General features: G+C 34.3%; 1 protein-coding gene across 1 annotated transcript in view; it reads left to right on the forward strand.

Annotated features, from left to right (window-relative positions):
* The window catches only part of RNGTT (RNA guanylyltransferase and 5'-phosphatase), a 325,545-nt gene that overhangs the window by 16,354 nt on the left and 282,576 nt on the right, over window positions 1-26,615 (forward strand). Inside the window, exons 5-8 of the mRNA XM_041771798.1 lie at window positions 8,415-8,490; window positions 9,979-10,219; window positions 17,918-18,027; window positions 19,223-19,324. Of these exons, the coding sequence (XP_041627732.1) occupies window positions 8,415-8,490; window positions 9,979-10,219; window positions 17,918-18,027; window positions 19,223-19,324 (529 nt within the window). The remainder of the gene's footprint in view (window positions 1-8,414; window positions 8,491-9,978; window positions 10,220-17,917; window positions 18,028-19,222; window positions 19,325-26,615) is intronic.

The raw sequence follows: 26,615 nt of genomic DNA on the forward strand, positions 1-26,615 counted from the left end.
CACACTTAAATTTGAGTGTTCCTGTCAAAAATGAAAATGTGTTCTCCATTACTGTAATAGTACCTACTGTAATCAATGAGTGCTTATTCTTTGCTTGGCAGACATAATGGGAAACTATAAGTGAATGAATGAAGAAATGAATATAATCCTCATGACAACTATGTAGTATGTGGTGTTATCCCCATTTTACAGTTAAGAAAATTAAGTTTCAGAGAAATTAAGTAGTTTGCCTTTGGTCATGCATCTAATAGGTATTTTTTTTTTTAAGATTTTATGTATTTATTCATGAGAGACACGCAGAGAAGCAGAGACATAGATGGAGGGAGAAGGAGGCTCCCTGTGGGGAGCCTGATGCAGGACTCGATCCCAGGGCCCCAGGATTATGCCCTGAGCCAAAGGCAGACGCTCAACCACTGAGCCACTGACTCTATGTTGTTGCTATCCTGATTTCTACATTAACTCATGAAAATGAAAAGTAATTTCTGAACTATAAAACATAACTGAAACAGAGGACAAGTATTATTTGACAAGTTTGGAAAAATATTTGAAGCATATGACAGATAAAAAAAAAATATACAAAGAGGGACACCTGGGTGGCTTAGTTGGTTGGTATCTGAGGCTCAGGTTATGATCTTGGGGTTGTGAGATCCAGCTCAGCACTCAGTAAGGAGTCTGCTTGTCCCTCTCTCCTTTTCCTGTTTGCATGCTTTCTCTCTCAAATAAGTAAATAAAATCTTAAAAAAATAATATGTGTATATATGCAAAGAGATTTTATATTCCCATGGCAAAATACAGAAAACAATGAAAATGCAACTTATATAAAATAAAATACAAATAGCCAAGAAACATGAAAAATTTTTTTTCATTTGTTAACAAAAGATACAACTAAAATATAGTTGTTACCTTCCCCCATCAAATTGTAAGGATTTAAAAAATTATGTCAAGGATTGGATACATTGAGTGCACCTATATATTGTTAGGGTGTTACTTGGTACTGCTTCTCTGGAGGGACATTTGGTGATATTTTTCAAGATCTTTGAAAGCATTTACTTTGACTTATCAAGACTACATCTAAGAATTCATTTTAAGGAAGTAGAGATGGACATGAAGATTTATGTGAAAGGAATTTCATCACAGCTTCATTTGTAATAAAAACAGAATTTGATATAAAAGCAGGTCGTTTATGGAGTATGCAACTATTTAACGGAAGAACAATAACATGCAGTATATGCTATACAGTATTATGGTACGTTCACAAGACTGTATGTAACAAGTGCACATATATACACCTATATTTAGGTGTACATCCAGAAGATACACAGCACTATGGTCTTTGAGTGACAACTGTTTTCTTACTTGAAAGAAATCATTGCAGTGGTAGATGCTAAAAATACACTTGAAGAATTCAAGGAGGACAAAAAGATTTAACATTCAGAAGAAGATGTCATGATTTCAGAAAGATTAACACTCCTAGATTTAGGAAAATAAGCTGTCCTTATAAATTGTCCAGTTGTATTGTTGGAATTATTTTTATATAGTTGATGTATTTAAATCAGTTGCTGTCAACATTTATTCTTAACGTCCAAACTGCTCCAACCTAGGGTAATGGGAGCCTCTTCAGTTGGTTTCTATATTCTTTTGATATTACCCGTTAGTCTGATGGTTTCCTTGTTCTCTGGCACATGATGTTTTCCAGACAGCATCTGTTATTTCTCTGAAGAGTTTGGTTCATTTTAGTGGTTCCTATTTAGAAAATAGTATTTAGATATAATCTTGGTGTTGGAGATCATTCCATAATTAAACACATTAACATTTCTGCAGTTAAACATGAATATTCATTTTTTAAAAGATTTTTAATTTATTTCTCTATGACAGAGAGAGAGAAAGAGGCAGGCAGAGGGAGAAGCAGGCTCCATGCAGGGAGCCTGATGTGGGACTCAATCCCAGGTCTCCAGGATCACGTCCTGGACCGAAGGCGGTGATAAAACTGCTGGGCCACTGGAACTGCCCTGAATATTCATTTACACTAGGAAAAATAGACTATAAATAAATATCACATAAAGTCAGGTTTTGGCCCCAAATGATTTACCAGAAACCTTAATTTTTTTTATACCTCTTCATGGAGGATGTAGTGCATTTGTTGTTTGCATGTACAGAAATATCTGTCTTCAGAATAAGAATTTTGGGGACTGGAGAAATAAAAAAAAAAAATCTGTTAAAAGAGAAGTAGCTGATTTCTTGGTAAATAGTAAATTGTATAATAGATATGTAACCAGTACCTTTTCATTTAGGTATTTCTAGTTATTTAGGTATTTAGGTATTTCTAGTTTTAGGTATTTAGGTATTTAGGTATTTAGGTATTTCTAGTTATCAATACTGTAACAGATTCGTGAATATGTATTTTCATGAGTAGCATATATTTATTTTGGTAAAAAGCTTTTTTTTTGGTTTAAAAAATATTTAAGATAACTTGGTATAGAATAAGTTCTTAATAATTGTTAGTTTCCTTTTTCTGTTCTTATTTTTTTTGCTCTTTTAGACCAGAGCATTTCAGCCTCAGCACTATTGCCATTTTGGGTTGGATAATTTATTTTGGAGGGCTCTCCTGTGCTTTGTAGTATGTTTAACAGCATTAGTGGCCTCTACCCACTGGATGCTAGTGGCATCCCACCAGTTGTGACAATTAAAAATGTCCCCTAACATTGCCAGGTGTCCTCTGGGAAGTACTGATTTAGTCTGAGATCCTAAAAATTAATTTATCTGACTAGTGAGATAAAAAGGAAATTACGTATATTGAAATAAGGCTTTATTTAAAAACATAGTTTGCCATTAACCTTTTCTAAGTCACCTCTTCGTAATTTATATTTCCAGGATACGTATTCCTATTGTTGTAGCTCATCCTTCTGTCCTTTTGCTGGAGACATAGTTTCTCTCTCTCTTTCTCTTTTTTATTTTTTGAAAGATTTTTAGGTAATTTCTATAACGATTGTGGGGCTCAAATTTACAGTCCCAAGATCCAGAGTCACATGCTCTGTACTGAGCCAGCCAGGTGCACCTGTTTCTTCTCTTCATTTGATTTTTAAATAACAGTTTTCCCTTAATATGTATATTAGTGTTAACATTTTTTGACATGCCATATAAACTTATTTCATTGTATTAGCTTACATCAAAAACAAAGACAAATTTTAATAAGGAGTTGACTTGAAATAGTTAATAGTGAGCTAATCTTTAGATGTAAACTCTGCTTTCTTGCCACTAGGTGGACCCATTCTCATAATCAACTGAGGAAAACTGACCATTTTTTTTTTAAACATTGAAGCCATATCATACTAGTAATCAGTGAATTTTTTTAACATCAAATATATGATATTCCATAGTTTTCTGCAGAAATTTGTTTCAATGAGGTTTTTATTATTTTATTATCTTACTTTAAAACTCTAGTCATCTATTAATGTTTTGAAGTATAATAAGACTAAAACTTTACATATTTGCGTAATAAGGAATGTTAAAAGAGCTGTGTAACTTTCTTAAGTTATATTTCATCACATGACTTAATCACTTAGTTGGCAGTTATTCTTACATTTTCTATTTGTAAAAATATCTTGCTGGAGTAAAAATTAGATGCAAAAACAGTAGTGGTTTAGGTGAGAACCATGTTTACTGTTAGAATATTTGTTGCTTAAATTGGTCTGAAATACAAAGTAGTAGAAGGAAAAGTTATATGTTAGGTTAGGATTCATGTTGGACAAAAGGTGTAACTTTTGTAACTTTTGAGGCCCCTTTTCTTAAAAAGCAATGGAGATAATAGAATTTATAGTTTCATGATTATAGTCATTTATTTCTAAGGGACATCGTTTCCTATTCAAAGTTGATCTCTATTTTTTATCTACTCTTTAGAAACTTCATTTCAGTTGTGTCCTTGTTATCCGTTATTGTCAACCTCTGTGATTAACCAGGTTCTTTTCAGCCTGTAAACATATTTAAGTCTCTCATATTAAATGATATTCCCCCCCCCCCGCCAAAAAAAAAAAAAAAAAACACACCTTTCTTCTTGTTTTATATTTCCCCTTCCTCTTCCCAGCTGATTTTTTGAAAGATTGATACTTGAATTCACTTATTCCCATTCACTGCATTGCAATCTGGAGTCCTCCTCATGCACTCTTAAACAAATAGTGACTTTCACTTCTAATTATTATGTGACATTTAAACAGCTGAACAGTCATGTCTTGAAACTTTCTTTTTTTGTTGTAGATGACTCCATGTTCTCTTTGTTTTCTTGAGCCCATGGTAGTTTATTTTTAGTCTTTTTTTATAGTTTTGCCACTTATTCTTGAAAGGTTGATTTTCCTCAGATTTTATTATTAGTTTTCTTCTCTTATTTTACATACCCATCCTTAGTGACCTTATACCACAGACCTCTTCCATAGTTGACTATGTGTTGATGATTCTTTAATCTTCAGTTCCAGCCACACCTGTGAAGCTCTTTGCTATTTTTTCCAATACTTTTAAGTCCCAAAAGAACCCTAACTCCTCGTCACCAGCTGTACTCATTACCTTGCCTATAAGACTGATGTAAACTCCTGTGCTTCCCAAGCTAATAAATGGTGCTACTGCCTACCAACATCAGAGAACCAGAGACTCCTTTTATATCTTTTCTTTCTGTTGACAGTCATTCACACCCCAGATTGGAGATTCTGTCTTAAATATCTCTTCAGTGTGCCTCCCCTCATTAACCTTATCACCATGAGCCTTGTCCCTCAAACCCTTATCTCACACGTAAATTACTGGGATGGCTTCCTTATTGTTTTTCTTACCTTTATTATTGCTCCCTCTCTGTCTTCTGTTGAGCTACCACTGGAGTGGGTTATTTATTTATTTATTTGTTTATTAAGCCTTTATTTGTTTATATTTAATCTTTACACCCAGCATGGGGTTCGAACCCACAACACTGAAATCAAGAGTCACATGTGCTTCCGACTGAGGCAGCCAGGTCCCCCAGAGTGTTTTTTTTAAAACATGATAATTTAATTGCCATGCTTAAAAATTTTTAATATCTCTCCATTGCCCTTATACTGTCTTTAGTGTTGGATACAGTACTAAACAATTCAGGATATTGTTCTTTTCATTGCCTCCAACTGCATTTAGTATTGCTTTCTTATTATATATTGCACACTGCAGCCATTCTAATTCATTTATAGTTTGCCATATGTGGTGTTTTGATTCATATTTTTATTTGCACAGATTGCTTTGTCTGCAATTCCTTTGTATTCTTGTTAATTGGGTATTGCTCATTGACTAAAGTTTTTATTCTAAATATTAATGATTATTTCTGTGAATATAGAAATAGGTGATTTAGTTTAGTTGATGGTAACTTTAAGGTACTGGTTTTCAAAATTTCAAAAAAATTTTTTTTTTCAAAAAAATTTTTTTATGTAGCAAAGGCCTTTTTTGTGTTTTTTCTTTTTTCTTTTTTAAGATTTTATTTATTTATTCATGAGACGCAGAGAGGGAGAGGGAGAAGCAGGCTCCATGCAGGGAGCCTGACGTGGGACTCGATCCTGGGTCTTCAGGATCACACCTGATCCTGGGCTGAAGGCAGCGCTAAACCGCTGAGCCACCCTGGCTGCCTGCTTTTTTTTTTTTTTTAAACTTAAAAAATTTTATCTATTTATTTGAGACAGAAAGAGATATGTAGAGAGAAATAGAGAGAGCACCAGCAGTGGGGAGAGGGAGTAGCAGGCTCCCTGCTGAGCAGAGAGCCTGATGCAGGGCTTGATCCTGGGACCCTGGCATCCATGACCTGAGCCAAAGGCAAATGCTTAACTGACTGAGCCACCAAGGTGTCCCTGGGCAGAAGCTTTCAAGTTTGATATAGTTTCATTTGTTATACTTGCTTTGGTGGTTTGTGCTTTTGGTGTCCTATCCAAAAAATTCTTGGCAAGACCAGTGTGGAGTAGTTTCTTCCCTACATTTTTTTTCTGGAGTTTTATGGCATTGAATCAGATTTAAATCTTTGATCTCTTTTGAGTTAGTTTTTGTGAATGGTGTCAGATAGGTGTCCAGTTTTTTTTTTTTTTTTTTTTTTTGGCATCTAGTTTTATCGTTCTGCGTGAATACTGTTTTCATTCTCCATTGGGTGTTCTGGGTTCCCTTATTGAATATTAGTTGACCATATATGCAGGAGTTTAATTCTGGGTTCCCTATTCTGTTCTTTTGGCCTATATGTCCATCTTTATGCCAGTACCATACTGTTTTTAATAATTACATTCTTATAGAATAGTTTGAAATAAGGAAGTATCATACCTCTAGTTTTGTTATTTTTCCTCAATACTGCTTTGGCTGTTGAGGGTCTTTCATGGTTCCACGCAAATTTTTGCATATTATAGATTATGTGTAAATGAAATTTATATATATAAATATTATATATCCTCATTGCATTTATTAACAATTCATTTTTATAGCTGAGTGGAAGGTATTGAATGGGTATACCACATGTTTATCCCTTCACCTGATGATTGACATTTGGGATGTTTGCTATTTTTGGCCATTATAAGTAAAGTTGCTGTGGACATTCATCTTTGTATGTCTTCGCACACATTTTTGTTTTTCTTGGGTAAATAACTAGGATTAGAATGTCTGGGTCATTTGATGCAGATACATGTTTAACTTTTTAAGAAATTGCCAAACTGTTTTCCAAAGGGATTGTGTTGTTTTATATTTCTGCCAGCAATGTATGAGGGTTTCAATAACTCTGCATACTCACATTTGATATGGTCAGTCTTTTTTATTTTAGCTATTTTAATTAGTGTGTAGTGGAATTGCATTGTGGTTTTAGTTTGCATTTTCATGATAATGATGTAGACTGCCTTTTCAGGTACTTGTTAACCATTTACACATATTCTTTTATAAAGTATCTTTTAAAATCCTTTGCCCGTTTAAAAATTATTAGAGTGTTTGTCTTATTATTTAGTAGTAAGAGTTCTTTATATATTCTGGATACAAGTTCTATATTAGATATATGTAATGAGAATATATTCTGTGGCTAGTGTTTTTATTTTTTTCTCTCTTTTTTTTTTTTTTTTCTTTTTAGAGAAAGCTTTAAGCAGGCTCTATGCCCAGCGTGGAATCTGACATGGGGCTCAGTCTTACAACCTTGAGATCATGGCCTTAGCTGAAATTGAGATTTAGGACACTTAATGGACTAGCTACCCAGACACCCCCTAGTGTTTCATTTTCTTAAAGACATCTTTCAAAGAGCATTTACTATTGTGAAGTAGCCCAATTTATCAATATTTCCTTTTATTTTGTTTTATCCAAGAAGTCTTACATTAAATTGCAAAGATTTTCTCCCATATTCTCTTCTAGAAGTTTTGTAATTCTTAACTTTTAATTTAGTTATATATTTGATTTTAGTTGTCCTCTATTAGGATGCTTTATATTGCAAAGAAAAGAGTAGTTAATTAAGGTATAATCTTATGGCAGATTATCTTTCCATTAAACATAACAAGAAAAGCTTCATTTTTGAGGTTTGCAAGACAGTGAGTTAAGTAATGTCATGTTAGTAATGTCAACCAAACTTTTACTTTTTCAAAGTAGTTAAAATGATTTAAAAATGCAGTCATTTTTTAATTTATGAAGCTCATTTGCAGCTTTTCTGAATGTGGAGGTAGACCCACATAATCTTGAACACATACTGAAACAAGATTTAAGAAAAATTTCTTTTTCTCAAGTTTTTCTCTGGAAAGTTTATTTTATTTTTTAAAGATTATTTATTTGAGAGAGAGAGGCAGGGAAGAGCCAATGGAGCGGGAGAGAAAGTCTTAAGCAACCTCCACACAGAGTGCAGAGCTGAATGTGGGGCTTGATCTCCCAACCATGAGATCATGACCAGAGCCGAAACCAAGAGTTGAATGCTTAGCCAACTGCGCCAATCCAGGCATCCTCTGAAAGTTTATTTTAAATATTATGAATTGGTGTAAAGATACTGTCAGTTGGTTTCTAAAAGAACTTCAAAGTAGTTTTATTTTTATTGTGCTGTATATCCATCAGTTATTTTCTAGATCCAGTGAAGTGTTGTATGTGTGTGTCCACCTTTTAAAGTTGTATGTTTGATAAAAATACTATCTTATCTAAAGTGCTTGGAATCCGTTAGCTTTAAGAGAAATTTTTCGACCTTAGAGTCTAAAATGATTTGTAACCAATATATACTAAACTTTTAGCTAGTGAGATAAATTAGATGCTAAGCAACTTAAACTGAGAAATTACTAATAGTTATAAGAAAGGGTCAAAGTTTTAAAAATGTAGTTATTTTATCAAATCATTAAAATGTTTTGATTGCAGGTTGGAATTTTAAAGTAAAATGTGGCTTCTGAAGTAATGTGTTAATTTTAAACCAAAGCTGCTTTGTTTTCTAGGTGTTCATTGTACCCATGGTTTCAATCGCACTGGTTTCCTCATATGTGCCTTTTTGGTGGAGAAGATGGATTGGAGGTATTTGTTTCTTGTTATAATGGAAGAAGACTAGTAATTGATGATATATTTTATTGATTCTTTTAGTTTTAGCATTTTATATTACCAAATTTTTGATAAAGTCATGATTAATAAAATTTAAAATGGTTTTCATTTTAGACTTGATTAATCTTTAAAATACCATTTATTACCTGGTATGTTGTTCTAAGTGGCATTGTAGTTGAATGTTTATGGATTTTTATACTATGTCTTTTCTTTTCCAGATTTTTTTTTACATATTCCAGAATAATCAGATGCAACTTTTCTCAATATTTTTTTTGTATTCACCTTTGGAAGTTACTGTTGTTGTTATTGTTCTTTCTTTTCTTTTTGTAAGTAAGCTAGCAAATGCCCAAAATGGGGCTTAAACTTACGACCCTGAGGTTGAGTTGCGTGCTCCACTGACTGAACCAGCCAGACACCCCTTGTTCTTTTCATTTTTAATAATACCTTTTTAAATAGCTGTTGAATATTAGGAAAACTTATAATGGTATATGAAAGGAGGTATTTTGGGACAGTTACTGAATTTGAACCAATCAAACATGTCTTTATTGAGGTGTCTGTTTAGATCCTGAGAGAACCTGAAATTGCCTGAAATTCCTGAGTGAATGGGATATTACTACCTGAATTTTCTTTTTTTTTTTTTAAAGATTTTTTTAAAAAAATTTTTATTTATTTATGATAGGCACACAGTGAGAGAGAGAGGCAGAGACATAGGCAGAGGTAGAAGCAGGCTCCATGCACCGGGAGCCCGACGTGGGATTCGATCCCCGGTCTCCAGGATTGCGCCCTGGGCCAAAGGCAGGCGCTAAACCGCTGCGCCACCCAGGGATCCCTACCTGAATTTTCTTGTTTACTGATTGAGGGTCATTATTTTTGTATATAAATACAGAGGGTCCTTCTGTGGATATAATCAGCTGAAGTACACATATGATTGTGTATTTCTCTTCACACATCCTCTGGTTCTCTACTGCATGCTTTTCCAGGTCTGTCTTTCTGGCCTTTGAGATGCTTTCAACAGTAACCCCAGACTACTGTGTTAGTTTGTGGTTTTGCCTCTCTCTGAGGACCTTTGCTCTTTTACCTGGGTCTATTGAAAGTTCTTAAAAGCTAACATGCTTTTACTTTTATTCATATTGCTACTCACATTTCTTTGATTTCTTTTAGAGTCAGACCTCAATCTTCAAGGCTTTATTTAGAATTTTCACAGACTTTACCCGGGTCTCTTCTATATGCTCATTGCAGCTTACCTTTAGAGTTTAGGGATTATCAGTGTATCTTATATTTAAGCTGTTTCAGAAGAAATTTGTCCTTCAATGATTGAATGCCTTCGGTGTGGGGAATATGATTTATCCATTTCATAAACCTATATTATACTTCATTTGGTACCTGAAATAGAATGAGTGAGTTTTGATAAATCTACATAAATGAAGAGTGGTGAGGAAATTCCATGGTGTTTGTTTTCCATAGTATTGAAGCAGCAGTTGCTACTTTTGCTCAAGCCAGACCACCAGGAATTTATAAGGGTGATTATTTGAAAGAACTTTTTCGTCGCTATGGTGATATAGAGGAAGCACCACCCCCACCACTATTGCCAGATTGGTGTTTTGAGGATGATGACGAAGAAGATGAGGATGAGGATGGAAAAAAGGAATCAGAACCTGGGTCAAGTGCCTCCTTCGGCAAAAGGAGAAAAGAACGGTTAAAACTGGTAATGTTTAAAAATATTATAGTCTTTACTTTTCTCTTCTGCAAGCTTATTGTGATTTCTGTGTTTAGCTAGATTTGTAAAGTTACTTCATTCTGGCTGTTTCTAAAGATTCTTGATAGCCATGAGTCTGCATTTTCTATGGGAAAAGTTTGTTGAGTAAGTTCATTTTGTTTTTGATTCGTAGGTAAACCAAACAACTCTTACATATTAGACTGAGAATTTACTATTTTTTTCTTGTAAAGTATTGGGAGATTCCAGCTACATAGTGAAATTTTTTACTGATGCTTTACAAAATTATCATATAGTTAAAATAACTTTACATATAAATTCTACTCCTTTCCATGGTTGGTATTTTCATATTTTCTATAAAGTTGAACTGAGAAGACTCTTCTATGGACAACTCCCACTAATCTTCTTACTTCTATGGACAACTCCCATTAAAAGGCCTAACAAAAACCATTAGGAATTCTCCTCTCGGGGGGGACAGGAGAGATGCTGAGAAGAAAAGTACTGATTGTACTTCTGTATACAGGTATATGGTATATAGGTCAAAGGGAAAAGTTAGGCAAAGTGTGGAGATAATGAAATGTTAATGAAGTTAGTAATTAAGGAATATGGGATATCAGTTGAGCAGTAAAAGATACAACTCCCTTATTAGTAGGCAGTAATTCACAGGCAAGGAAGAAGATGCCTTTTTTTTTATGTAAATCATATGATACAGTTAGTTGGGATTTTTAAAAAAGTCCCTTATTTGAAAAACATTGTTTTAATATGTATATACACATTTCAAACTTCAAGACTTTGAGGCCACTGAAAAGTGTTAATTGCTTTGAAGCATAGAAATAATTTAAAAAATAACTTAATTCTCTTAGTCTAACTCATTGATTACTGAATCACATACCTAGAAAAATAATTACATTCTAAGAAAAGGCTAATAGCATAATATAGCATAAATGACTACCTTCTTACAGTATCATTTTTGTAAGGAAATTTAACTATATTTTTAAGGCTAGCATTAGCCATGAGCATATGCTAATGTGTTTTTGAATTATAGTATTTGAATGTGTGAAAGAGTTTATTTTTTATTTTATTTTTTTTGTGTGTGAGTTTATTTATTTATTTATTTATTTTTGTGTGAAAGAGTTTATTTTTTTTATTTTTTATTTTTTTAAATTTTTATTTATTTATGATAGTCACAGAGAGAGAGAGAGAGAGAGGCAGAGACACAGGCGGAGGGAGAAGCAGGCAGCAGGCTCCATGCACCGGGAGCCTGATGTGGGATTCGATCCCGGGTCTCCAGGATCGCGCCCTGGGCCAAAGGCAGGCGCCAAACCGCTGCGCCACCCAGGGATCCCTGTGTGAAAGAGTTTAAAGCAAAGAATTATTATTTTGCAAACTTGTGCTAAAATTTGCAGTCCCCTCCCCCCCCAGCAGAAAGGGTCTTAAAAATGATGTTTATTTTATAATATCAAGTACCATTTAATTTCTAATGGTAGAAATTAGTTGCAAATGAGCTTCAGCATAATTATGAGAAACATCGCCAAGATGGGCATATTTCGTTAGGGAAAATAAATGACATTTAAAATAAAATCCCCAATCTACTTTTTCCTATTTTGTTTTGTCAGTTACTAGGAGGAGTGTTTTGAAAATTTCCAACTATGAAGGCACCACAGTGGCTCGGTTGGTTAAACATCCAACTCTTGATTTTGGCTCAGGTCATGATCTCAGGGGTGTGAGATAGAGCCCTCAGTTGGGGCTTCGTGTGGGGTGTGGAGCCTTCTTGGGATTCTCTTGTCCCTACACCCACTAAAATAAATTCTCCACTATGATTATGGATTTATCTGTTTCTCTTTCTGGTTCTGCCAAGTTTTGCTTTATGTATTTTGAGGTGATATCATTTAGTTTATACGAATATGTGTAGAAGATTATTGTATCTTACCTGTGTCTATACTTTTAGCAAAAAAAAAAAAAAAAAATTCTAATGTTAGTATGATTGATTGCCCAAGCATTCTTTTGGATAGTTTTTGTATGGATTATCTTTTTTCTATCCTTTTGCTTTCAAACTTTATCTTTTATTTAAGGTACATGTCTATAGGTATTGTGTTGTTGGTTTTTTTTTTAAATCCAGTGAATAGTTTTTGCCTTGTTGGAGTATTTGGTCCATGAACATTTATTTTACTGTTGTAATCAGATTTAAAATTTAAAGTCTGGGATCCCTCGGTGGCGCAGCGGTTTAGCGCCTGCCTTTGGCCCAGGGCGTGATCCTGGAGACCCAGGATCGAATCCCACGTCGGGCTCCCGGTGCATGGAGCCTGCTTCTCCCTCTGCCTGTGTCTCTGCCCCTCTCTCTCTCTCTCTCTCTCTCTCTCTCTGTGACTATCATAAATAAATAAAAATTAAAAAAAAAATTTAAAGTCTTACTCTCACCGCCCCACCCCCACCCCATTATGGTATATTCCTTTTTATCTTCCTTTCTTTATGCTTAATTGTTTTTATATCACCCCAACCCATTGCTTGTTAGTTATACATTCTTTTGCTATTCTTTTAGTGGTTATTCAAGATTTCAGTATGTATCTTTGACTTAAAGTCTGGTATATATTACTACTTTTGCCACTTTTTAAACAATGCAAGAATCTTAGGACATTTGGTTGCATTTACCTCTTTCTGCCTTTTTGTTTTTGTGTATCTTAGTTCTACATGTATCTAAACACGTAAGCCATCACCATCATCATCATCATTTTATACAGTGAATATTCAGCAGAAAAACCCACATATTTATCCTTTCTGGTGCTGTTCTTTCTTTCATGTACGTTTGTGGTTCCATTTGGATAATTACTCTTCTCACTGAAGAGTTTTCTTTAGTATTTTCTTTATTGTGGGTCTACTGTAACACATTCTCTCAGTATTTGTGGAAAAGTGTCTTTTTCCTGCCATCATTTTGAAGAATGTTCTGGGTATAGAATTTTGGGTTGGCACTTTTAAGATATCATTCCATAATCCATTTCTATTAAGAAGTTGCTTCTCTGAAGCTAGTTTCTTTTTGTTTTTGATTTTCAACAATTTTACTATGATGTTTCTACTTAGAGTTTCCTTTGTGTTTATTCTGCTTTTTATTTATAGTGATTCCTGAATCTGTGGTTGGATTTATTGTTGTTGGTTTTAGACAATTCTCAGCCATTATCTCTTCAAATAATGATTCCCATTCATTCTTTTTCTCTCTCCTTCTGGGACTTACCCAATAGACTATCCCCTCCCCCAATTCTAATGTCTCTTATTTCTTTTCTATATTTTCCACCCCCCCTTTTTTTTCATTTTTCAATGTGGAGATGGGCCTGTCTTCCAGTTTACTTAATCCCTCTTTAGCTTTGTCTAAACTGATGTTAAAATAATCCATTAACAGAAATTAACTCAAACTAGCTTAAATAATAAGAGGAAATTACTATAAGTTCAGGGATAGGACTCAAACCCAGGAATATAGCTGGATCTCAGGAAGGGACTGGAGCCTGGACCAGAAAGCTATTTATTTAGAACCTAGTTTCTGCTCTTTGTTCTTATTTTCTCATCTTTGCTTTTCTCTCCTATTTCTGTTTCTCTCCTTTTGTCTCATCTCACTAGTTTTGTCTTTCAAAACTGGCTCTTTGTTATTCCTTGCTTATCTGGGAGCTTATAACGATCCTGTACCTTCTGAGATTACATGTTGTAATTTTAGCCACATGAAGAGACTCTGAATCCTAATTCCAAATGGCCAGAAGAGAGAATCTGATTGGTTCAGACTGAGTTAATGATTTGCTTATGCTCCCATCAACTTTGGCTGGAGTGGGATGTTATCTTGTAATGTCATATAACATGGTTGTTAGGGTTCTATCTTCATGGATGAGAGGCAGCTCTTAATGAGAGCTATTTTGCCACCAACCACAGTGGATGTCTCCTTTACCACAGTTGAGTGATATAGCTGATGGAGTTAGTCTGAATGGAAGAGGAACTTTTGAAAGAGGCCAGGAATGCAAGTGAAAGTATAGGAGAATGGTTTATACTACCCCCATGGGACTTGGGCAGTGGGAGAATGAGTAGTTTTTACTTAAGAGAGAAGTGGTGTCCTTGGTGGAGAGTTAGCTCTTAATTAAGACATAGGGAATGGGGTACTCATGAAAAAGGTTGAGGTTTTAGGGAAGGTTATTTATGAAAAAGAGATTCCAGGGTTTATATTGGAACTCTTTGGGAAGGTGGTTAGTCATAAGGTGAACCAAAGAGAAGGAGCTCCAAAGCAGTGAGGATAGATCGACCATCAGAGAGGAAAGACGACTGAATATTTGATTCTGGGTGATGTCAACAGTATGCTTGAAAGACATGAGAAGTATAGATATAAGTAATTGATGAATGATTGGAAAACTTTCATTTTCCTCTTATTTCTATATGAGTTGAAGATAACAGAGGCAGTCCCAAGAGTTACTAATTTTTGTAGCTCCATCTCAACACAATGAACTTATTTTGGTTTGAGACTTTATTTTTGTTAGAGTTTCCCTTTCCCGATTCATATTGATATGACTATGACTTGAAGTGATGGACTGACTCCTTGTAGTGAATTCTGATAGTTCCGTTTGGGTTTTTAACAGTGGTACATGTCCTGTACTTGGCCTTCACATTCCTGACACCTTTGCTCATCTTTTGAGCACATGCTACTATTGATTTGGAAGAGTATGACTTACAGTTATGTTGCTTGCTCCTTTGAATCGATATCTGGGATCATCTGTTTGAATAAGACTGTTAATGCATTTTCCTCATTACTAAAATATCTGTGTTACACCTTACATACATACTTGCTCACTCATTCTCTCTACATACACACCTTTTATAATTTGCACCCCCCATCTTCTGTACAGTTTTCTGTTTCCCTCTAACTGATCTCTGATTCCTTTTGTCCTTTTTGTGGCAGCCATATAGAATTTCCATGTTAAGCCTGACAGACTGTTAATGAAATGCACATCTTTCATCTTAAGCATACATTATCTTCTTTTCACTTTTGATATTTCTTTATTCCCACACACTGAAATGGTAGTTTGTTAAAAAGTGAAAGTAAATGTCAGTGACTTTGAATCTCAGTTGTAGTATGTTTGAAAATAGTTCCAGACTTAAGACATTGCTGTTTAGATTTAGTGATACTTTTTGAAATTACTACATAATTTTGAATAATATATTTTTGTCAGAAGAAATTTGTAATGACAGTAAATAGCAAATTAAGTTAAAAAGTTAGTAAATAGTATTTGTGTATGGAGTACACCATGCTTACTGTTTCTAATGGACTTATTCCTACCATTTTTTACCTAATAATAATTATTGCAGAAGTAGGGGAAGATAAAGTGACAAAAATGAATGCATTGTAGGAAAGATTAAGAAAGAAGAAATATAATGGAGAGGCATTTGCAAGATGGTTGGAGTTCTCTTTTATAATCAAGCTTAAATAGTTAAAATGTGCTGAGGCTCAATATTCTGGTAAATTAAAATACTTGGTTCAGGTGCATAGAATTATTAAAATATTTCTGTAAAATAGTAATATTTTATTTTAAAATATTTAAAATATTTTAAAATATTTCTGTAAAATAGTAAAATCTAATAGTAAAGTCTAATATTGTGGGAAAATGCGTGGTATAATGTTGATCATATTCCTATGTTTTAGTCCTTTTTATTCCTTCTTAAAAAATGAAATAATGTTTATTTGTTTAGGGATAATTTATGCTATTTGCCCTTGCTTTTCAAATTATCATTGATTTCTTAACTTTCCTCAGGAAATACATGCTCATGAGTGAACCTTCTTCATGTAAAACTTAAAAAAATCCTATGCTATTAGTACCTTCAAAATAAAGATGCTGAATGTTAAACTCTCTGAATGCTTTCTCCTTTTAATTAGTATATACAGGATATAATTTTATAAGTTTATGGCAGTTATCTGAGTATCTCAGTTACTAAATATACTAAAAATATGTTGTGAACCTGGTTCTTTTTCTCCTTCTTTAGTTATTATACGTAATGGTTGAATGATTCTAAAGCAGAACTTTCAGTGATTGGTAGAAAGTGGTGATGGTGTAATACGAAAGGAATGATATTCCTTAATCCCTTGGCTCATGAAATTTACAAAGTAGGCTTATTTAAGGAAAATAGAGTTGATGACATAAAGGATAACTATAAAAAGCAATTCAGAATTAGGGGCAAAAAGTAGAACTAACGTCTGCTGGATTTTGACTCAGGACTCTTCTAGATTTGACAGGCACGTATGTGGACTAAATACTGTGTTCTTTTTTTTTCTTCCCAAGTGGCTCGAGTTGCCAAGTCTTTGCCAGAAGGTTGATCATTGCAGCTTGTAGACCATATTTTTTATTCCTTAATTACATTAACAGCTAGAGTTGTTTTATGGATTTTTCTTGAGACTGATGCCAGCCCTTTTATGGGTCTGAAAGTAATTGTAGCATGAATCTAGACTGTATTTTTAGTCTTTAAAATTTCCAGGAGTGTTCTTTATTTATTTGATATATAAATTTTCCATCTGCTCTACTTCTCTGTAATATTTTAAAAATATGCTTGCTATGAAATACAATAAAACACTTCATGTAGTTCTGAGTTCAAAAATTTAGATTAAAAATTCAGTGATGAGTAATAGTGTTTGTTACATCCAATGACTGTAGTTTAGCCATTTTGACTACTGTTATACTCTTCTTTTTTTTTTAAAAAAGATTTTATTTATTTATTTGACAGAGAGAGTGAGAGAGAGGCAGAGATCACGAGTAAGGGTAGGGCCAGAGGCAGAGGGAGACGCAGGCTCAGCAGGGAGCCTGATGCAGGACTTGATCCCAGGATTCTGGGATCATGACCTGAGCCCAAGACAGAAGCTTAACTGACTTAGCCACCCAGATGCCTGTCTACTGTTAAACTTATTCTAATTTGGGATCCCTGGGTGGCGCAGCGGTTTGGCACCTGCCTTTGGCCCAGGGCGCGATCCTGGAGACCCGGGATCGAATCCCACATCAGGCCCCCGGTGCATGGAGCCTGCTTCTCCCTCCGCCCGTGTCTCTGCCTCTCTCTCTCTCTCTGTGACTATCATAAAAAAAAAAAAAAACAAAAAAAAACTTATTCTAATTTATGAAGGTATATATTATGGGTGTTTATCTCTTTAAAATCCTTACTCTATCAGTAGTACAGTTCCTCTCTCTGTCCCCAGTGAGAGTCATTAGTGAATGGTATACTGTGGACCTGGGTTAGATTCTATTTTTACCTCCTGAGTAAATTGCATACAGTCTCATTTACTTATTTGTAAAATAAATATAATCTAATTTTCAGAGCTGTTGTAAGGATTAGAGAAAATGTATAGTGTCAGATCCTCTGCCTAGCTCTGAGTAAATGGTAGATAAGTTATTATTACTGTTATTAATAAGTAGTGTCTGTGGAGCGCTTTGACAATATGATATAGACACTGGGCTTTATATGTACATTGAAAAGGATATGATGGAATAAGGAAAGCAAGTATACAGTCCCAGGGGAGGTTAATAGAGCTTTCTGGACTAGACCAGAATATATGAAAATATATATATATGAAATGTATTTCATATATTTGCTCAGACTTATGAAAATAAGCAAATCTATCTCTCAGTCTGGTCTTTGTAAATAGATTTTGAACACTAACAAAGTATATATTTTTTTCCTTTTAAGGGTGCTATTTTCCTGGAAGGTGTAACTGTTAAAGGTGTGACTCAAGTAACAACTCAACCAAAGTTAGGAGAGGTACAACAGAAGTGTCATCAATTCTGTGGCTGGGAAGGGTAATAAACATTTTCAAGTTTTAAATAAAACTTACTCATACTCTGAAACATTTTACCTTAATGAAAACATTGACTTAGCTTCTTTGCTCCTTGAAGTTTGAATTTTTACCTAGAGTGCTTAAAAAGATATCAAGCAAGAGTTTATCAGATTTTTCTCAAGACCAACAGTTGAGTCAAAATTAGATGACTAGACATAATTAAATCACTCAGATATGTCTTCCTAATGGAATAGAAGGTTACTTTTGTCACTGCCTACTATTTATTTTATGTGTTGATTCTGTTGCTGATTAATGTTTGGGTTGCCCATATCATTGTACTGAGGGAGAAGAGGTAAAACTTGAAGACTTAAATGTACCTCATTTCCCAGTTTTTCTGTAATCCAGTTTTCTGAAACCTGGGAGAATCAGCTTTAAATATGTTTTGCCCCTACCGTGACGTGAAAATATTTATCAGACATTTCATGGGAGGGGATTCAGGAGAGAGTTTTCTGCTCTGCTCTCTTGCTGTCCAGTCTTAGTCTACAGTCACTTCTATTGGTCATTGCCATCTGTGGCAGAAGATTGTTGTACAGCTAGAATATGATGAAACAGGATTGATAATTGTTAAAAATTCCTAATGTAAAGAACTTCTGGACTGGTACACGCAGATAAATTAGCCAGAAATAATTTTAACTAAAAGATGAAAATGATAATGAAGTAATATTGATTTTAGTGCTGTGCTAAACCCTTGCCAGTGAACTTTAGTCTTGACCTATATTTCTCCTGTTTTGTCACTTCTGGACATCTTTTGAGCAGAAATTTGCCAACTTTGTGGAGTTATGCCAAGTTGGCAGAGTCATGATGGAGGGATATGAGGTCGAGAATAAGATAATTAAGGCAAGCAAGATTTAAGCTTCTTCCTGAAGTAGAAGTTTTGTAAACGTACTTCTTTACTGTTAGATCATGAATATTAATATTTAAAAAGCCTAATAGTTACAGTATATAGTGGCAATTAGAATCTTGTTAACTTGAGTCTGAAATGTCTAGAAGATGATGACGTTTTGTTAGCATTCTTGGGAAAGCTGATATTCTAGTTGACATTAATCTCATGATGGGGAGAATGTTGTGATAAATTTGTGACTAATGCGAGATTGGTTTAAGATGTATTGTTTTGTATGGATGCCAGCCATAATAGTAATAAAATGTTCTTCTTTAAGGTCTGGATTCCCTGGAGCACAGCCTGTTTCCATGGACAAGCAAAATATTAAACTTTTGGAGCAGAAGCCATATAAAGTAAGCTGGAAAGCAGATGGTACTCGGTAAGTTAGACTTCTAAATAAAGTTATACAAATAACTCTAATGCTTGAAGAATACTGCTTTGTTAGAGAAGGTTTATACTCTTGTGAGTGTGAATTTCTGACTTGAACAGCAAAATAATCATGTTTCAAATATATAATTTTTGTTTTCCTAGTATTCTTAGTTATGTAATTCAGTTTCTTTCATTCTGCTATATTAGTTTTGGTTTCAGAGTTCTTTTTCTTTTGAAATGGATTTTATTTTTTAGTAATATCTGCAGCCAATGTAGGGCTGGAATTCACAACCCTGAGGTCAGAAGTTGCATGTTAACACCTACTGAGCCAGCCAGATGCCCCTCAGAGTTTTGTTAGTTTGACATAAGTTTATACCAAATTTAAGTTTGAAAGTGGTTTCTCTTGATAATATTGTGCTTTTTGGTGTGTCTGCTGCCCACCACCTTGTGTTTAATGGTGGTTGAACATTTCTAAAACTAACAGATGTGTTGTCAGTTTATAATCTAAAAATTACCATGTCTCCTTGATATTTTGTTCCTTCGAATATTTTGTTCTGTATTTTGTTCCTTTGAATAGTTTTTCCTTTTAATCTTTGCTAATACTTTTTGTAATTTTATATACTTGTGAGAGTATTGTATTCTTAAAGCTTGGTTTCAGGTTTTATATTCCTATACTTTTAAATATCTATTAGTGTAATTTTATACTTCCTCAATAACATTTAACTTTTTCTTTCTCTTTTGTAATCACATTTTTATAGCTTTGCCGTATGTATGTTTTTTTAAAGATTTTATTTATTTATTCATGATAGACACACAGAGAGAGAGAGAGAGAGGCAGAAGCAGGCTCCATGCAGGGAGCCCAATGTGGGACTCGATCCCGGGACTCCAGGATCATACCCTGGGCCGAAGGCAGGCACTAAACTGCTGAGCCACCCAGAGATCCCCTGTATTTTTTAATTCAAATGTTCTAATGGTTGTAGTAATTATTTTAATAGATATTAACTTTCTCCTATTAACTTTTTCTTAATAAAGAAAATGTTTCAGAATAATTAAGATAGCATATATATAATTAGTTTTTTCCCAGCTTTATAGAGATAAAATTGACATATAATGTTACATAAATTTAAAGTGTACAACGTGTTGATTTGATACACTTACATATTGCAAGATGATTACTATTCGCTAGTACTGCCATCTACTTCACATCATGACCTTTTCTTTTTTGTGGTGAGAATATTTAAGATCTGTTATCTTACCAACTTTCAAGTATATAGTACAATATTATGTGTTGTAATCACATATTAGACCCCTGGAACTTATTTGTCTTGTAATTGGAAGTTTGTACCCTTTGACCAGTTTCACCCCATTTCTTCTAGGGTCTCAGGCCCTGGTGACCACCATTCTAGTCTCTGTTTCTATCAGTTTGGTTTTTTTAAGATTCCACGTGTAAGTGATACTGTATAGTATTTGTCTTCCTCTGACAGACCTTATTTCACTTAGCATAATGTCCTCAGGGCCCATCTGTGTTGTTGTAAATGGCAGAATTTCCTTCTTTCCCATGGCTGACTAATATTCCATTGTATTTATATAGCACATCTTTCTCTATTGACGGTAACTTAGGTTCTTCCCATATCTTGGCTATTGTGAATAATGCTGCATTAAAAGTGGCAATGCAGGTATTTCTTTGAGATGTTGTTTTCACATTTTAAATGTTATTTTGAAGATGATACAGGTTGCACTTCATTTTTGTGGGAAGTTTTTGAATGTCAACGTGACAATTATACCTTTTTTATCATGTTATCTTCATCTGTATTTTGCTTGTGCTAACCTTAAAAGATGCGTATGAAGATATGGAGTGGGGCAGATAGAACTTGATTTTATTTTATTTTATTTATTTATTTATTTTTTTAAATTTTTTAAAATTTATTTATGATAGTCACACAGAGAGCGAGAGAGAGGCAGAGACACAGGCAGAGGGAGAAGCAGGCTCCATGCACCGGGAGCCTGACGTGGGATTCGATCCTGGGTCTCCAGGATCGCGCCCTGGGCCAAAGGCAGGCGCCAAACCGCTGCGCCACCCAGGGATCCCTAGAACTTGATTTTAATATTGGGTGAATATAATGATACTATTTCAACATGATCTCCTTTTTAGTAATAACATTTTGTTTTTTTTTTTTAAATAGAGAATATATTGAAGTATTTTTTCATTTAATTTGTTTTTCTTTGTTAGAAATGATCTTTCCTTTCAATTTAGCATATTCTAGCTTTTTTTGGGGGGGGAGATTTTATAGGTAATAGGGCTCATGAAACAAAGTTCAGAAAATAACAAATGAAAAGAAGAAAATAAAATTAAAGAGTGATTCTCATCACCTAGAAATAACCCTTACATCATTGTGGTCTTGATCTTATTCTTTGATTATAAAGCAGTTTATATCGGGGTGCCTCAGTGGCTCAGTTGGTTGAGCATCTGACTCTTGACTTCAGCTTATCTTGATCTTAGGGTCTTGAGTTCAAGCCTTGTACTGGGCTCTGTGCTAGGTGTAGAGACTACTTTAAAAAAAAAAAGTTCTATTGATGATTCATATAGTGAATACAAATAGTTAGATAACAAGTATGTTTTAGGTATATGTTTATTTTTAAATATCATTTTGAATTTAGAAATGAATCTAAAAAATTAATACTTGATAAAATTTTAAGCTATAGTATAGAGACATAAAGTTAATTTTGCCCTGTGTGCTCCTGGAAGTGTTCATTTTACAAGGATGAATCTCTAAGGATGGATACAGTTAAAGATTTAGATCTAGACAATTTGGATAATTTGTCCCTTCTGTGCCCTCCTCCTTATGAATGTATATTTTTGAAGGATAAAAATTAGCTTCATTGCTTATTTTCAGAATGTTAAAATTATATTTAATTTTTTAGATTAGAATAAGCTTGGAATCTGAGTATTAAATTGGTAGTAAGGATTAACAGAAGTTAAGTTGTTGATGAGTGTGTGTGTGTGTGTGTGTGTGTGTGTGTGTTTTGTTAAGGTAGGCTCCATGCCCAGTGTGGAGTGCAATGCAGGGCTTGAACTCATTACCCTGAAATCAAGACCTGAGCTGAGATTGAGAGTTGGACACTTAACTGACTGAGCCACCCAGGTGCCTCGATATATATATATTTTTAATAGCTGCATAACAATGTCTTAAGGTTTATTAATAGATATTTAATATTGTAACAGTGTCCTAGTTTATTTTATTTGTTTTTTATTTCTAAAGATATTATTTATTCATGAGAGACACAGAGAGGGAGGCAGAGACACAGTAGAGGGAGAAGAAGGCTCCCTGTGAGGAGCCTGATGCAGTATTTGATCCTAGGGCTCCAGGATCATGACCTGAGCCAAAGGCAGAGACTCAACCACTGAGCCACCCAGGTGCCCTACTGTCTAGGTTTATTAACCACCTCTGAGTGGAGAAGGAGTAAAAAAAGGTGAGGAGCAAAGATACCCATCTCCAGACTTATACTATAAAATGGTTTGGGGATTTTGGACTGAGACATAGTTTTGATCCAATGAATTTCATAATCTGTGTATTTTTTACTTTTTACCTTGTCTTCTCCATAGTATCCAGGCTATGATCATGGCAAACCTTGGGCAAAATAACAAAATCAGTTTAATTTGTCATTTGTATTTCCTAATTTTGTTTATTTTCCCTTCCCTGCTTCATAAACTCCTTTCCCCATGTTCTCAATAATGTCAGACCTCTAAATTATTAGCTAAATAATTTGAGCTAAGATGTTTTGATTGATAATGGAAATATCTCATTTCTCATGGAATTGTGCTCCATCAAAACAAAAGGATACCCTCTAAGTAATTATTTGAATTACTACTCTGTCTTAGGATACTTTGTTCTGGGAGGAAAAACATTTATGTGAGATATTTTTTGGACTAGTGCAAAATCTTTCTTTTGCACAGTAGGATTTAAGGCCAATAGCATGGGAGGAGGACTTTCTGTGATTACTGGGTGAAAAGAGCCTCAGGGAGCTGTAGAATGGTCTAGGGGCCGATGGAATTAGAACAGCTGATTAACAGCCATGAACTCTAGACTCTATTTTATTTACTTATTATTTTTATTTATTTATTTTTAAAATATTTATTTTCATTTTTTTATACTTTTCTGTTAAAGGTATTTCATGACCTTTTGGTACATTGCATGGATTGAGTACAGAAGAAAGTTGTGTTAGGAAAAGTGTACTGAGGAGTAGAAAGAGCACAGAGGTAGAAGTTGAAGACTTAGTTTCTGATCTGTCTTTATCCTTTACTGGTTTGGATAAGGTTCATTGTTGGTAGTAATATATGCCATCTTTTTTTTGTTCCCCTAAGATTTTATTTACTGATTTATTGAGAGGAAGAGAGAGAGCGAGGGGGAGGGAGAGGGAGAGTGAGAATCTCAAGCCGACTTCCTGCTGAGCATGGAGCCCAATGTGGGGCTCAATCCCATGACCCTGAGATGATGGCCTGAGCCGAAACCAAGAGTCAGATGCTTAACTGACTGAGCCACCCAGGCACCCCTGCCATCTTTTATTAAATAGCTGTATATGTTTTCTACTTCATAATGTTTATTTGAAGCCTAAATGAGAAAGGATGTATAAAAATGGCTTTTATTTTTTATTTACTTATTTATTTATTTTTAGGATTTTATTCCTTCATGAGAGACACACACGCACACACAGAGAGAGAGGGAGAGACACAGGCAGAGGGAGAAGCAGGCTCCACGCAGGGACTTGATCCCAGGTCTCCAGGATCAGGCCCTGGGCTGAAGGTGGCGCTAAACCACTGAGCCACCCGGGCTGCCCTAGAAATTTGGCTTTTAAATTGTGGAATGCTCTAAATGAAATGTACTGTCAGTTTCCCAATATTAAACATATTAGTAGCCCATGTAGATAGAGGAGCAAATAAATATATGAGCTCCTCTTACTTCATGTTTATAAACCGTATGTACAACAGTCTTTTCTAGTATGGGGTATCTGCTTCTGTGTCTCTTTAGTTTCCAACTTGACTTGTAGTACGTATTAGATATTTTTCCTGTTTTCACTGTATTTTGTACTTTGTTTATAATTCTTAAAATACTAGCTTTAATTCTGGATTTAAGCAGTAATATTACCACATAAAATATATGTATACACACACACACACACACACACACACAAATGTTTTTAAAAAACCTCAGCACATACAAATTATTTACTTTCTTTCTTGTTAGATAGTTCTGTTGAATTTGTCTAGAGTAGGTATTGGACTATCCTTGTAGTCCAGATCTTACCCATGGCTTGTTTTTGTGAGCTAAGAATAACATTAATATATATTAAATTTTTTACTGTGGTCAAATATATATAACGTAAAATTCACCTATTCTTTTCTTGTCTCCCTGTACAGACACCTTCAGATTTTTATTATCTCTTTATTTATTGTATTATAATTGACATACAATATTATATTAGTTTCAGGTTTACAACATAATGATTTCATATTTTAAAAATTCACCATTTTAACATTTTTAAATGTGTAATTCAGTAGCATTAAGTATGATCACATTGGGATGCTTGGGTGGCCCAGCAGTAGAGTGTCTGCCTTTGAGTGTCTGCTTTTGGCTCAGGACATGATCCCGGTCCCAGGATCGAGTCCCATATCGGGCTCTCTGCATGGAGCCTGCTTCTTCCTATGCCTATGTCTCTGCCTTTTCTCTGTGTCTCTCATGAATAAATAAAGAAAATCTTAAAAAAAAAAAGGATGATCACATTGCTGTGCAATCCATTTTTATATTTTTAAAGAATGGTTTAAAAAAGAATTTGTGACAGACTGTATGTAGTTTGTAAAACTTATTTATTTATTTATTATTTATTTATTTTTTATTTATTATTATTATTTTTTAATTTTTATTTACTTATGATAGTCACAGAGAGAGAGAGAGAGAGAGGCAGAGACATAGGCAGAGGGAGAAGCAGGCTCCATGCACCGGGAGCCTGACGTGGGATTCGATCCCGGGTCTCCAGGATCGCGCCCTGGGCCAAAGGCAGGCGCCAAACCACTGCGCCACCCAGGGATCCCTTTTTTTAATTTTTTATTTTTTTAATTTTTATTTACTTATGATAGTCACAGAGAGAGAGAGAGAGAGGCAGAGACATAGGCAGAGGGAGAAGCAAGTTTGTAAAACTTAAAATATTTATTATCAGGCCCTTTACTGAAGAAGTTTGCTGACTCCTGGTTTAGACCTATGCTTTCCATTACACAATGGTTACTGAGTAGTAGAAACATGCCTAGTCTGAAATGAGATATGCTGTGAGTATAAAATACACACCAGAATTCACAAATACTAGAATGTATAATATATCAATAATTTCTAGTATTGATTACATGTTGAATGTTTTGAAGTAAATAGCACATTTTAAAAATTAATTTTACCTGTTTCTCTTTTACTGTGGCTACTCAAAAATTTGAAACCACCCATAGGACTCATGTTATATTTTTGCTGGATAGTGGAGTAGACAGAGAAGGACATTATTTTTTTGTCAAATTAAAAAGAGATTAGACTGAGGGAGAGATAAGAGGCATGCTAGCTTGATGTGTCATGTCATATAAAAGCCAACTCTGAATGGAAATGTGCAGTAGAATAGTAGAGGAAATTTTAACTGATGAATCTGTAATTGAAAGAAGCATCTTAAGCCTCTTTTAAGTCAGGCAAAGGCATAGTTTAGTTTTTACATGCTGCTTAGGGTTGCTACAAATCTACATGGAATTCTGAAGAGCTTTGAAAATCATAGGCCTCTGTCCCATGTAGTGCAAAATATACATTTGTTTATTTTTAAAACTAAAATTGACAATTAGGATGAAATTGTAAGAAAGAGATTTAATTGAAAAGCAAAAAAAAAAAAGACAGTTTTTTGTTAAAGATTAAAGAGAGATAACTTTCATTATTTAATATGTAGTGATTTTACTGTTCAATTTAGGGATGTCTTTGAGGCAGCATGGGGTCAGAATGATCACAAAAATGTGTTCAATAAAGCTCTTATAATTTCCTTGGTGTGAAATGTTGGACAGAATTTCTTTGCCTTTTTTTATGTTGTTTACCCATCTATATGATGAACAGTAATTACCCCATAGGCTATTTTGATTATTAAGTGAAATAATGTATATAAAGTATCTACCATGGTGCTGGCATATAGAAAATGTTTAGTAATTTTTTTTGTTTGTTTAGTAATTGTTAATTCATTTTTAGTTGACTAAGCCTCTAATTTCTAAGCCTTTGTGTATTTGCAAAGGT

The sequence above is a fragment of the Vulpes lagopus genome, chromosome 1 (assembly GCF_018345385.1).
Source record: "Vulpes lagopus strain Blue_001 chromosome 1, ASM1834538v1, whole genome shotgun sequence".
In the NCBI taxonomy this organism is placed as follows: Eukaryota; Metazoa; Chordata; class Mammalia; order Carnivora; family Canidae; genus Vulpes; species Vulpes lagopus.